The 13,008-nt window shown below is 41.3% G+C and overlaps 1 protein-coding gene across 2 annotated transcripts; it reads left to right on the forward strand.

The window, feature by feature from the left end:
• The first annotated feature begins 9,092 nt into the window (after positions 1–9,092).
• On the forward strand, positions 9,093–12,111 carry LOC147634399 (zinc-finger homeodomain protein 2-like). Of its 2 annotated transcripts, none has more exons than XM_086805557.1 (3): positions 9,093–11,416; positions 11,548–11,662; positions 11,839–12,111. In XM_086805557.1, exons 1-2 carry the CDS (start codon positions 10,467–10,469, stop codon positions 11,621–11,623), a joined length of 1,026 nt encoding a protein of 341 aa, XP_086661683.1. In that variant the 5' UTR covers positions 9,093–10,466; the 3' UTR covers positions 11,624–11,662; positions 11,839–12,111. The 2 variants fall into 2 exon arrangements, with proteins under 2 accessions (XP_086661683.1, XP_086661684.1); XM_086805558.1 differs by having other exon boundaries at positions 9,582–11,416; positions 11,548–11,650.
• The last annotated feature ends 897 nt before the right edge of the window (positions 12,112–13,008 follow it).

Raw genomic sequence — 13,008 nt, forward strand, 5'->3', positions numbered from 1 at the left:
TTACTAGTTTTACAAGGTTTTATAATTACATTTAAAAAGCTTTATAACTCCCATTCTTTATCATCTCTAAAGCTTTATTTATTAAAGTTCACAAGCCTTAAAACATTTCAAGCTTAGAAGTCTTATACTTTAACAAGATGCAAAAGCTTAAAGCTTGGCGCATGAATCTTTTGAGACTAAAACTAACACCAAAGCCATGAGCATACCAATGCAAGTACTGTCAAAGAACCTCTTAAGGCTTACAAGAAAAACAAAAAATTTAAAATATTTATCAAGGCTAGCGTTTTGGAGGATTTGTCATGAGCTTCAAACACAATTTCTCATCAATGGTTTTCACCTTTTAAAAATTTCATCAAGAGAATATCTTCAAAGGCTTATCCAAGGCTTAACACCAAAATAACACTTATACTAAAATCTTACAAAAGCATTGCTTTTTGAAAAATGAGCATCAAGGGCTACAAGCAAGAAGAGAATCTCAAACGTTTTATCAAGATTTGATTTTTGCGCATTAAATCAAGGCTTTGAATGATAATACATCATCAAGGTCCTTTACCATATGGATTTCTTCGACATTTTTCCTTGCACACGAGTCAACCATGATGATGATGACATATCTCTTGAGCAAGAGGCTAATTCTGAACATAAAGGTATTTCTAATGATCCAGGTATGCCTAAACCTATTGAAAATAAAAATTCACCTCATGTGCTTCTAAGAAATATTAGTTAATTAATAAAAAATGATGAAAATGAAAGGAAAATTTAAGAACAAGTAAGTACCCTATGGTAAAATTAATCCCTAGATTTTGTCTATCTTTCAATAACATCTTGTGCGTGAGTCTATTATTGACCTTGAGAGCATCACTACACTCACATGCAACACTTATATTAAATATCTTGTGACTTTCAAGAATCATTATGGAGCCACATTACAAGAAGAAGAACTTTACAAGAAGAAGGGATAGAAAACATGATTGATGCATTTTTTGGACAAAGATCTTCATGATGGTCGATAAGACACATTGTTAGAAGAAGTTGGAGTATGACATTTGGCATTAATCCCTTTGTATGAGGAATCGAGAACATACAAGTTGTGAGCTTGTCTTTCCTTGCCTAATTTACAATCTATTTATGGTTGGTTAAATAGAAGTGTCTGTGTATTATTCAGGGTGCTGAAATTACAATATTGTTTGAGGAGAACTCTATGGCCGAGATGCGATGTTATGTTCTTTGGATAACAATATACTGAAGATATGCCAAACGGATTCCTGAAAGTATTTCCATTCTTACCAAAATCTCATCCACTCTTACCATCCATGCAATTAAGGTCAATTGCAACCCAAGCAAGAGGGAATGCAACCTCTATTGGGACACCCATTATTTTATTTCGGGATGTTTTATTTTAGATGAGCCTTCTATTTCATTTACCAAGATTAATGTGTTCTCGGGGGGATCACTCATAAATATGTAAGCGCAGCATGTGGGTTCAATGGAAGGATTCTTTTTTTACACATTTTTTACATACAGAAGGGTACCATTTAAAGGGGATATTCACAGATTGAATAGAAAAAGGGTGTGTTTTATTCATTAAAAACTCACAAATAAGGGGTTTTTAAAGTAGTCCTTGAACGCATGTGATACAGAGGAATGTGTTTAATCAGCTATGTGTGCTGGTAGTATGATATGGTCAGGATTAATGTGTTTAATTAGCTATGTGCACTGACTAATATTATTTTGGATGTAGGCGATGAATGAGTGGCAGAACATGTTGGACTACGATGAGATATTTTGGAAGACATGTGAACACCTTTTATGGTTTTATATTTAGGCATTAATATTTTTGTAAGGCTGTCATCATACCTTTGTACATACCAAAAAGTATTTTGGACTTTTGGTAGCCACAAGACTTTATATTATTGCTTGCTATATTTTTGTAGAGCTTTTACACTCACAAGCTTAAAAGCACTTGTGGTTTGTTTTTCGGAAGTTATATTTTTTAAAAGTAAGCTTTTTTTAATATATATAAATATAGGTGAGTAGTACAAGGACCACACTCATCTAGGGGAGATTCAACCCAACTTGTGTTGATGGTGACCTCTACTTTATTCTCCATCTTTCTTTGTTTATTTATTTATTTTATTAAGGTTTATAATTTTTTTTTGTGCAAGTCTATGTTATGCTCTAACTTTGTTGTTGAGAATTAGAATTCCTTATCTAAGTGTCCATAAAGGTCCTGACAGTGGTATTGGAGCTTTGGGGACCACTCAAGGAGTACGATTTTTGAAGAAAAATTCAAAAAAAAAGGTTTACCCAATTATTTGGAGCAAAGAAGGCCAAAAGATTGATTTTGGGAATTACTAAAGCTTCAACACAACAAAGGAGAATTCTCATGATGGGAAAATGAAAGGCCTGCAAAACAACAAGGGTACAAGTACTTTGGACAAAGAGTTTGGACAAAGAGAGGAGCTCACAAAAACCAAAAGAGTAAAGAAAGCAAAGCTATGGAAACCTTTGGGAAAAAGGTTAAATGGTTATGGGAATTTTGTGAGCCATTGGATGGATATTCAGATCAAGGGATAAAAATCCTTATCATCTTTTTCCCAAAAACTACTTTCAACTTTCCAAATACGACCTAAAGGAGAAAAACCAACTTTTGATTCTCCCATCCTCTCTAAAATTTAGCCTTATGGATGAAAAGAGCATGGGCTAAGGAACATTTCTATAATTTTAGATTGTCAAAAATGATAGAATCCATAATTGATGGTGTTGAGGAAGCCTCAAATTTTTCTTTATAATTTTTGAAGAAAAATTCTCATCCTCCCCTGTGCGCTGCCATCATCATGGTTCTTTCTCCCTTTAATTTTTGCACTACTTTTACTTTTTGTGCTCCCTTTAATTTTTGCACTGGCCGCAAATTTTATTTCTTTCTCTCTCCTTGCAATTATCACCGACGAATTCTCTCTCTCTCTGTGTGTGTGTGTGTGTGTGTGTGTGTGTGTGTGTGTGTGTGTGTGTGCTATTGATAGCGCATGTAGCCGGCCGTTAATTTCTCTCTTTCCTCCCATTTTGTGGTCCAATCGACCGTCGCCTCTTTACTATGCGTTGCACTAGCCAATTTTACTCCCTATTGATTTTACAAAAGCTTAATAAAAAAACTTTGATATTAAAGCTATATGCAATAAATATTATAATATAATCTTACAACACATACTTTAAAGCTTATATTATAAAGCTTACAATTGATACTCTTAAGCTTATGCTTTATCATCTCCTTTTTAAAAAAAAAACCTTCAACCATCTACCCCCCATACCTTGTTACAAAAAGCTCCCAAAAAGCTTTTGCTTCTTTGAAAGCTTACAAGCTTTGATACTCAAAAGCTTTAAAAAGATTTATTATTTTATTAAAAAAAACCTTAAAGCTTTAAAAGCCTTAATATTCAGGGTGTCACTTTGAGACCGTCTCGTACAGGTGGGACACTCTTGAAGTACCTTGGCATCCCTCGATTGAGTTAGAAAACCAATCATCACAGTATCCCAAGAGGCAGAAGTCAGTTGAGGTTCGGGACTTAACTCGACCGAGTTACAGATATTGTGCCACATAGGAGAGAATGTAACCTCTATTGGGACACCCATTATTTTATTTTGAGATATTTTATTTTTGATGTGCCTTTTATTTCATCTACCAAAATTAATATGTTTAATCAACTGTGTGCACTGGTATGATATCTACCGGGATTAATGTGTTTAATCAGCTCTGTGTGTGTTGGTATGATATGGTCAGGAATAATGTGTATAATTATTTGTGTGCACTGACTAATATTATTTTAGATGTAGGTGATGAATGAGTGGTGGAACATGTGTTGGACCACTATGAGATATTTTTGAAGACATGCGAACACCTTTTATGGTTTCATACTTAGGCATTAATATTTTTGTAAGGCTAAGGCCTGATACCTTTGTACATACCAAATAGTATTTTAGACTTTTGGTAAGCCCAAGACTTTATATTATTGCTTGCTATATTTTTGTAGAGCTTTTACGCTTAAATACTCAAAAACACTTGTGCTTTATTTTTTAGAAGTTATCTTTTTCAAAAGCAAGCTTTTTCTAATACATATAAATATGGGTGAGTGGTACAAGGACCACACTTATCCAGGGGAGATTCAACCCAATCTTGTGTCGACGGTGACCTCTACTCTACTCTCCATCTTTCTTCATTTATTTAATTTTGTGCAAGTCTATGTTATACTCTAATTTTTGTATTGAGAATTAGAATTTCTTGTCCAGGTGTCCATAAAGGTCCTAACAATGGGAAACTTGGAATTCAAGGAATGCCATGGTCTTTCAATTAGGCATTGATCAAGGGGTGGAATTTCATCAGGTCAAGAGATTGTGCTAGGCTAACTATGCTACTTTGTTCAGTGTTAATGCATTACGCCATGAAAAGGTTGTTGATCTATTGTAAAGATTGTAATGAGGGCTAGTGGAGACTCTTATATGCTATCTAGGGGAGCACTTGTACATACTATGGGGCTAACCTTGTTTCCCTATGTTTTTAGATATCAAAGAAGCATGCCAGTATCATAGGTGGACTAGATCTGCTAGACACCTCAAGGAAGAGAAACTAGAAAAGGCAGGTTGCTCTGCTCAAGGTAGGGCACCCAAGACACTAAGATGATAAAAGTACTAAGTAGTTGATGTATACTCTCTTTGCCTTGATGGAATATCATGCAACAAGAGGGAGATCAAATGTAAAGATTTGGATGAAGGGTGATCTGGCTAAAGATTGCACACCAAGAGGGACTACCACTAAGTCCATGTTGATTGCACGATGCAGTTGGGTTATCAATGTAGCTGAGAACAATCATCCTTTGTTTGGGACTATGAAATGTGGGTTGTTTGTCTGTTTTATTTAAATGGGGATTGCTATATAGTTTTTGTAATTTGTAGTTTTTGAAGTATCCAAAGTGATGTTGTATGTTGGGCATGTACATAACTGATGTTTATAACTTTATATATACTAGTAAATGACTTGCAACTCTGCTCCCTTTTTGAAAGTTCGCTCCCTCTCTCCCTAAACGTATGCCAAAGCTCTTTTTTCCTCTCCTAAACCTTCCACATGTAATTCTTCCTCTCTTGAACTTGCCATGTGTGATGCATGGGAATAGAAGATCTAGATATAGCACCAAGTTCGCACGCACGATTGACAACACGAAGTTCGTACTATGTGGTTCCAGCCAACATACTAACATAAAAATAAAATCCCATCAGCACAAATGGAGGGCCACATGGATATAACATTGTAAGTGTTCATATGGATGTAGCATTGATAAAATTCCACTGCAAAATACACACGGATCTAGCATTGACAAAATTCATATGGATATACGCACCTTGTCCCCTGCTCTCACAAACACATCAAAGATATGCTTGTACATTCTTTGCCTGTTATTGTCTACATACACGAGCTCAGGAGGATGTCCATGCATAGCATCTAGGGGGGTCACTCATAAATATGTAAGCATAGCACGTGGGTTCAAAAGAACGGGTTTTTTTTTAATCCCTTTTTTTGTACATTTTTTACATACATAAGGGTACCCTTTAAAGGGGCTATTCACTGGTTGAATAAAAAAAAGGTGTGATTTATTCATGAGAAATTCAGAGATAAGGGGTTTTACAAATAGGCCTTCAACACACGTGATATATAGAGTTTATACATAATGACCCCCTCCCCCTCCCCCCCCCCCCCCCCCCCGCGAGTCATGGCTGCAAATACCATAGGCCTCCTTGGTAATTTTGGACTGAATAATGTTGTTGTCCATGTGAAGCTGAACAGCCCCATGGCATATTGCACTTCCTGATCTTCCGATATAATGACGTCTTCCACCATGCTCTCAAACTTGCCTTTGATCTGTTTTCGAAGATATGGGGGTGCTGAAAACCCTCCCATCACCATCCACACATGAACCCCTCTAATTCGATTCTCAATCACACTTAGCACTTTGTCTATCTCTAGGTTAAAAATGCTCATGATATCAGAGTCCTCCACTCTCAACTCATCATAATCTTCATCAGTCTTGTTGCCACCCATCTCTTTGTCAAGCTTCCTCCTAGGCTTCACTTAGCTTGCTAGGAAAGGGAAGCTTGCAAAGTATTCATGGCCATCAAACCCCATCTTTATGCCTTGCCGCCACCATGCATAGATGTTGATGTCTATGGAAGCATTCTTGTGGGCAAAATTCATTGAAACATCCTAAGAAAGTGAAACAAGTGAGAATCTATAAAAGTACACCCTCTCCAAGCTCCTCGTAAGTGCCCACAAGCTCATGCACCCTCATGCTCTCTAGGTCATCCTCTGCCTTCTCTTGTGGACCACCAAGTCCATGGTGCCCCCACCTACATAAGCTACAAGGAGCTTATCCCCTTCTTTGACGTTTATAGATTTTCCCTCCTTTGCTATGACAGTAGAAAACTTCCGACTCCAAGATGATGTCGAGAGGGGATGGACTCACAATAGAGGGACCACTAGACATCCTCCTTGTTGAAGTGCTTACCGTATCTCACGTGCAACTTTGAGATATTGAAGTTCAAAAGCCATCTGAGGTAGTCGACCAACACACTCCCTCAAAAATATGTAAGTATACTATGTGAGTTCAAATGAAGGGGTTTTTTAATTCAAAAATTTAAGGTAAATTTACATAAATACATTTACAGAAGGGATTTTTTAATCGATTTTGAAAAAAAACCCTGTAAGTCCATAAAGGAAAAGGGATCATTTTATTCATGAAAAATTCATGGGTAAGGGGTTTTTAAAATACCCCTTGAACGCACCTGATACATTGGGCTTCTTAGTAGTGCACCCCCTGAGCACACTCCGCCATAAGATCACCTAGTAGTTGCTACTCTATAAGGAGAGCTTAAACTTGGTAGCCCACCTTCTCTGTCATCCCATTCGGAACTACCAACACATGTGGGCTTGCACCTAGATGAGATTTCCCACATGCCAGCAACCTTCGTAAACTGCACCAAACCACACCAACCCCAGTCTTTGAGCTCCAATTGGCTACGCCGATGCCCAGGAACATAGTAGAGACTTGTTTGCATATTCCAGTAAGCCTTCGCTCTTGTCTTGTCAGTGTAAGGCCATTCAGAGCACTTGAAGACCTTATCAGGCTCTGGCCTCCTCACGTACGCAAAGCCAGAGAATGTGGTTCCAAAGTCTAGTGCTACCACGACCCTTGCAGTCGACGATGATTGCATTGAAGACATGAGGCCTCTCTAACGTCTGAGTCCTGACTATTGACTCTTGAGTTTCGATACTAACTTAGAAGCCCCTTTGAGGTTGGTAGTAACTAGGAATTGGAAAACGATCGTGTATGCATGGTGAGTGCTCTTTGCTTCTTCTGTAAACCCTCAAGAGCTCAGGGGGTTCAATATAAGTAAACCCTCTATATCACATGCGTTCAAGCCCCGAGCTTAGCACACTTCTTTTTTCTTATTTAACATGAACGGATTGATGATGCTTTGCAAATCGCCTTCAAGGTGAACTCACGAAAGTTCCCCCCCTCTCTCTCTCTCTCTCTCCAAACCTATTCCAAAGTTTTCTCTTCCTCTCTTGAACTGCCACGTGTTAGTCTTTCTCTCCTGAACCTGCCACTTGTAAGGAGTCGGGAATACTGAAAATGAAGAATTGATATCTAGTGGAAAAAAAGAAACGTCGGGAGGAAATGTGTATCTGGAAGCTCCAAGGGGCGTTCGTGGTGTACACTCGTGGTGTACACTGTGCGAGTTTTGGATGATGATGGCCCCACGAGGCGCCACCTGCCTGCCAGCGGGTGTCACGGGTATGCGCTGTACATCATTATCGTGGGGAAACGGAACGGAGGGGTGGTGTAGTAAAAACCGTGAAAAGCGTAGACCGTGGGATCATAAAACTATCACATCGGGGGCTCACATGCACAGATCCGTTGAAAGAAAGCGACGGAGCTGAGCTGGCACGAAATGATAGGGCATAAGGCAGGTGAGGACGGATAGGGATCGCACGCGGGTAGGAGTGGGGCTGTCATCAGTGTCATGGGAGCTGCCACGTGTAGATGGGGAGGGGCAAAACGGGCAGTAGTCCAGTGGGGGAATCTGCGAGGTAAAAGAGAGAACTGTGCACGCGTACAGCCAGTTTTCGAAAAAAACTTTTGCTGGGCCGGCCCGGTAGTTGCTTTTTGACGGGCGGCACGCCCCTTTTTTTTATAACATTTTGGCCGTTAAAATTTTTGAATGCCCGTGAAAAATTACGCTAAAATAAAAAATATTAATATATTTTACTAAACGTATCAGGCGGGTCGCCGGCAGTGTTCGAAAAAAACTATTTTCCCAAAAAGTACAAAACCTTCATCTAAAAATTGTGAAATTATTTATAAAGAAAATTTTCAAATTTTGAAGGTTTTTGTTCTACAACCCCTCAAAATCTGCAGGTTTTTGTACCCTTAAGTTTCAAATTTGAAGGTAATTTTAAAAATCTGCAAGTGCAAATTACACTATACCCGGGTTTTTTTCGAACACTGGTCGCCGGGCGCCCATCAAAAACCAGGCCTACGCTTAGTCCGCTGGTCGAATATTTCCCCCCGCGCCCCCCCCCCAAAAAAAAGATCTGGCTTCTGAGAAATACCACCAATTTTTTTTTTCGAAGGTACAAGGAAATTTTAGAAACACACACCAATTTTTATAGATGAAGGGTTTTTATGAAGGGTTTTTTTCACACTTTTTTGGATGAAGGGTTTTTTTCACACTTTTTTGGATGAAAGCTACACCGTCCATTGAAAATAAAAGAAAAATCAATAAGAAATACCACCCCATTCATAGAAGAAGGTGTTCCACCTTTTGCTTGTTTCTTTTCGCACACTGGTAGGAGTAGGTAGAAAAAAAAAGATCTGGCTTGTGAGAAATACCACCAATTTTTATAGATGAAGGGTTTTTTTTCACACTTTTTTGGATGAAAGCTTTGTGTTGCACACCATCCATTGAAAATAAAAGAAAAATCAATAAGAAATACCACCCCATTCATAGAAGAAGGTGTTCCACCGTTTGCTTGTTTCTTTTCGCACACTAGTAGTACTTAATATAGTTCTTCTTGTCCCTTGAAAAAGCAAAGGAATGCCAAATTCAGCCAGGATTTTAAAATGTGCGCCAGGGGGAAATGGATGCTGTAGCGCTACAGCTTTGTAGGTGGCAGCAGTAACTTAGGGTATTCCCGGAGTAAATATTATGAGGGAGAAGTAAATTTTATGAGGGAGAAGTGAGGGGCAAGATCTGGGGATTCACGTGGTGAGTGCAAGCGAAGTGACGAGCGTGTCGGAGCAGGACAGCAAACCAGCGTCAGGAGGGCACATGTTGGCCAACTTGGCCAGTGGATGGTGCTTCTGAATGTGGGTCCTCCATCTCCATGGGTTCCACCCTCGTCGGTAGCCCACTGTGACGCTGTCCTTGTCTACGGCGCGGCGTAACCCGCCGCCCGAGAGAAAGAAAATGCAAGCGTGTTGCACACGCATGGTCCAACGGGCCCTAGACTCTGCCGTTGATGTTGCACAATGCACACACAGGCCTTGTGGAAATTGAGCTTCATATGGGGCGGCCACAAATTTCAAAGGAAGGCTAAGTACCTAGAAAAGTCTGAAAGGCATATAATAAGAAGGGTTATACGAACTTATACCTTCAGAATGGATCTATGTGATAGTAAATAATATAGGTTAATTGAGGCCTTTTAACATGGAAATTTCTGGCGTGAGTGCGGGTCCTTGTTAGTCCATGGTTAGCTACTCGCTAGCGACTCTATGACTGTGACGCAAGAAGAGAGAGAGAGAGAGAGAGAGAGTGTGTGTGTGTTATTAACTTGTTTGTGTTTGAGGGTATTACGCAAAGCAATTATTACAGAGGTATTAGCAGCTTCCATCAAGGAGTCTTCCTTGGCTGTTTATGCCCTAGGGCCTAGCTTTTCCTGTCAACTTGTGGGTCTCTCCTCCCCGACTTTTCTGGCACCCTTGTCTGTGCATCGGAGTTCCAGCCTCCACCCAAGCCTCATCATCTCCCATTTCCACTAGCCATCGGGGTAATGTTCTCAGCACATTATTAATTTTTCCCGCAAACTTTGATCACTGTGGAGATTAGGGTCAACTTGCATAATCTGCTGGCAATTTGATCGTAACTAGGGTTTTGTTTGCAGCAGCCACCGCCATGCTTCTCTGGTCTCCAGCCTGCTCTATTCTGACCGCAAACCTAAAAGCTTGCTGAAGGCAACCTTCTGCTTATCTTTCCTCTCGCTGATCTGTTGTTAACCTTTTCTTGCTGCCATTCAATCTGCTTGTGTAGTAGTACATAGGGTTCGCGACACCCAGTTAGAGCTTGGAGCCCGGAACTCTGGCCGCATGTGGCAGATCAGAGAGAGTGGGAGAGGTGTAGCAGGGAACTTGCTAGCTTAGATGGACTTGGGAGCTCAACAGGAATCACGCATAACGATGCCCATTTCAATGAACTATGGCTCGATTCACGAGTCATCCAAGTTCAAGATGTTGGGCGCCGGGGGCGTAGCAGGAGCTGGAGGAGGGTCCAATGGGCCGGTACCGAATTCAGCAACGGCACCTCCAGCAGCTCCACCTCGTCCTCCTCCTTCAGAAGAGATGACGATACGACACACAGTCGCTGCTGCAGGCAACAATATTAGTACCGTGTCGGAGCAAACGCCAGCAGTAGTAACAGGAGGGCTGCCTCCCAGTTTAGCTACAAAGAAGCCAGTGAAATACAGAGAGTGTTTGAAGAACCACGCGGCGAGTATAGGCGGGCATGCGGTGGATGGGTGCGGAGAGTTTATGCCGAGCGGAGCGGAGGGGAGCCTGGAGGCTTTGAAGTGTGCGGCTTGCGGCTGCCATCGCAACTTCCACAGGAGGGAGGTAGAAGGAGAGCTCCCTTCGTCTTGCTTCTGCTACAGCCCGCGTAGCATGATGAAGGACAGGAAGAGGTTCACACCTCTGGCATTGCCCCCCAATACGCCCCTCGCGTTGCCGCCCAGCCCAGCCGTGGGGCCGGGCGCCCCGCCTCGCGCAATCTCTCAGCAGCCACAACACTTGAACATTATGGCCTTGAGCTCCTCCAGCCCCACGGATTGCGACGATCAAGATTTTGCCATGATGCAGCAAGTGGGTGGCCACATGCACCACCACCTCTACACTTCGGCCTCCATGAAGAAGCGCTTTCGCACAAAGTTCACCTCTGAGCAGAAGGATAAGATGTTCGACTTCGCCGAGAAGCTGGGCTGGCGCATTCAGAAGCACGACGAGGCGGCGGTCCACCGGTTCTGCGCCGATGTGGGCGTCAAACGCCATGTGCTTAAAGTGTGGATGCACAACAACAAGAACAGCTTCGGAAAGAAAATGTAAGTGAGATCACCCTTAAATCTTCAGTTGCACTCGCTGCTCAATTCTTCTCATTAATTAGTGCTGTTTTAGCTGTCTCACCGCAATTATGCCAAATTCATTCTTAATTTGTGGTCCCGTCAAATTCTAGATCACCTAACGAAGTCGGAGTGGCCTATCTTGATAATGGGGCATCACCCACCAACAGCAGCGGCATGCTGCCGTGAAGCTACCATAGATTTACCAACCTTGAGGTACATTTGCAGGTCCATGCCTGATCTTTTGCATACCCTTGATCACATCAAAGCATTGTTCTCATCAAGGTTTATAGCCACATTTTAAGATTGTAAATTGCATTGACCATATTTGATCGCAATGTCCATCTGAATTTTCTGTTTTCTTCTCTCTCTCTGTCTCTCTCTCTTTCTCTCTGTGTGTGCAGGCTCTAGTAAGGCATCCCTGCGTATAGCCTAACAACTTCCGTGGCGACGTTCATCGCATCTGCTCGACTAAGCTAGATATAACTTGCCCTTAGTTTCTCGATTTATAAAACTGTAACTTGTGTATTATTAGCATTGTAGCCGATTACGTTTATGCCAATTTGGATCTAGTTCTAGCTGCTAGTATGTATACCATCCCCTCTCTCTTTCATGGGGTGAAAACTCTCTCCTCTCAACTCTTATTTACACTATAACCTGGAATGTTGATTTTCACATTTCCATCTCAGGCAATTTGTGAATATGTTTCCGATCATCATTGTTCATTCCACGTTCTACTAAATGGAACTAATCAAGATGAAAACACATGATTTATTTTGTTCTATGGGGGGAGGTCCTTTGAATTGTGAATAATTCTGCCATAAGAGCAACACACTTTGTTGAGGACAACTTTTTTGGAAGGTGGAGCTAAAGCTAAGCCAAGGAAGGTTCCATTTTTTGGTGTGTTATGTAAGAGAGTTTAAAAGAAAGGTCATTGAGCCCTAGTGCGCATATTTATATGTGTGGGACTGTGTGAGAGAGAGAGAGAGAGAGAGAGAAGGAGAGAGGGGCACGAGCCCGCACGACTATCTCACGCTGGAAAGGTAAGAGGGAAATCGACAGGTCGAAGCACAGGGTGCACATGCACGCTACCTAAAGCTGATAAGTCTACCTCCCACACACTCATGGGTCACGACCTCCACGACAAAGCCTCAAATTCTATTCGTGCCCCAAAATTTCACTCGGATAAATCGCCTACGTGGATGTAAGTACACTCACATGTGTTGGGTAGCGTTTTATCAATTGACACTAGTCAAAGTCTCGTGTTTGAAGCCTGTTGACTTTTAAATCTCAAGTAAGACACGCAAGGAGCCCCTTCTTTTTAGTTCTTTTCCTGTATATCCGGGAGCCCGAGCGTAGGTCTCAAAGACTCAAGACTCTCAAGAAGCCCCAAAGAAAAGAAAGAAAGAAAGAAAGATATCTCACACATTTTTGAGTCATCATGCACCCTTAAGAGTGCAATCATCTTTACTTTAGAAGTAAGAGCTTGAGCTCCTTAGCCCTAACCCCAGACCAATAGTCCCTTTCGAACCACATGGAGCTTCATCATTTTTGAGTCATCATTCACCCTTAAG

This window comes from Cibotium barometz, chromosome 11 (genome assembly GCF_041138505.1).
Source record: "Cibotium barometz isolate CiBa-2024 chromosome 11, ASM4113850v1, whole genome shotgun sequence".
Taxonomy (NCBI): domain Eukaryota; kingdom Viridiplantae; phylum Streptophyta; class Polypodiopsida; order Cyatheales; family Cibotiaceae; genus Cibotium; species Cibotium barometz.

Excerpts from the sequence above, each read along its gene's own strand:
- LOC147634399 (XM_086805557.1), top strand. The coding sequence starts at position 10,467 with ATGGACTTGGGAGCTCAACAGGAATCACGCATAACGATGCCCATTTCA. Across the intron at positions 11,417-11,547 it reads AACAGCTTCGGAAAGAAAAT|ATCACCTAACGAAGTCGGAG; the intron begins GTAAGTGAGATC and ends GTCAAATTCTAG.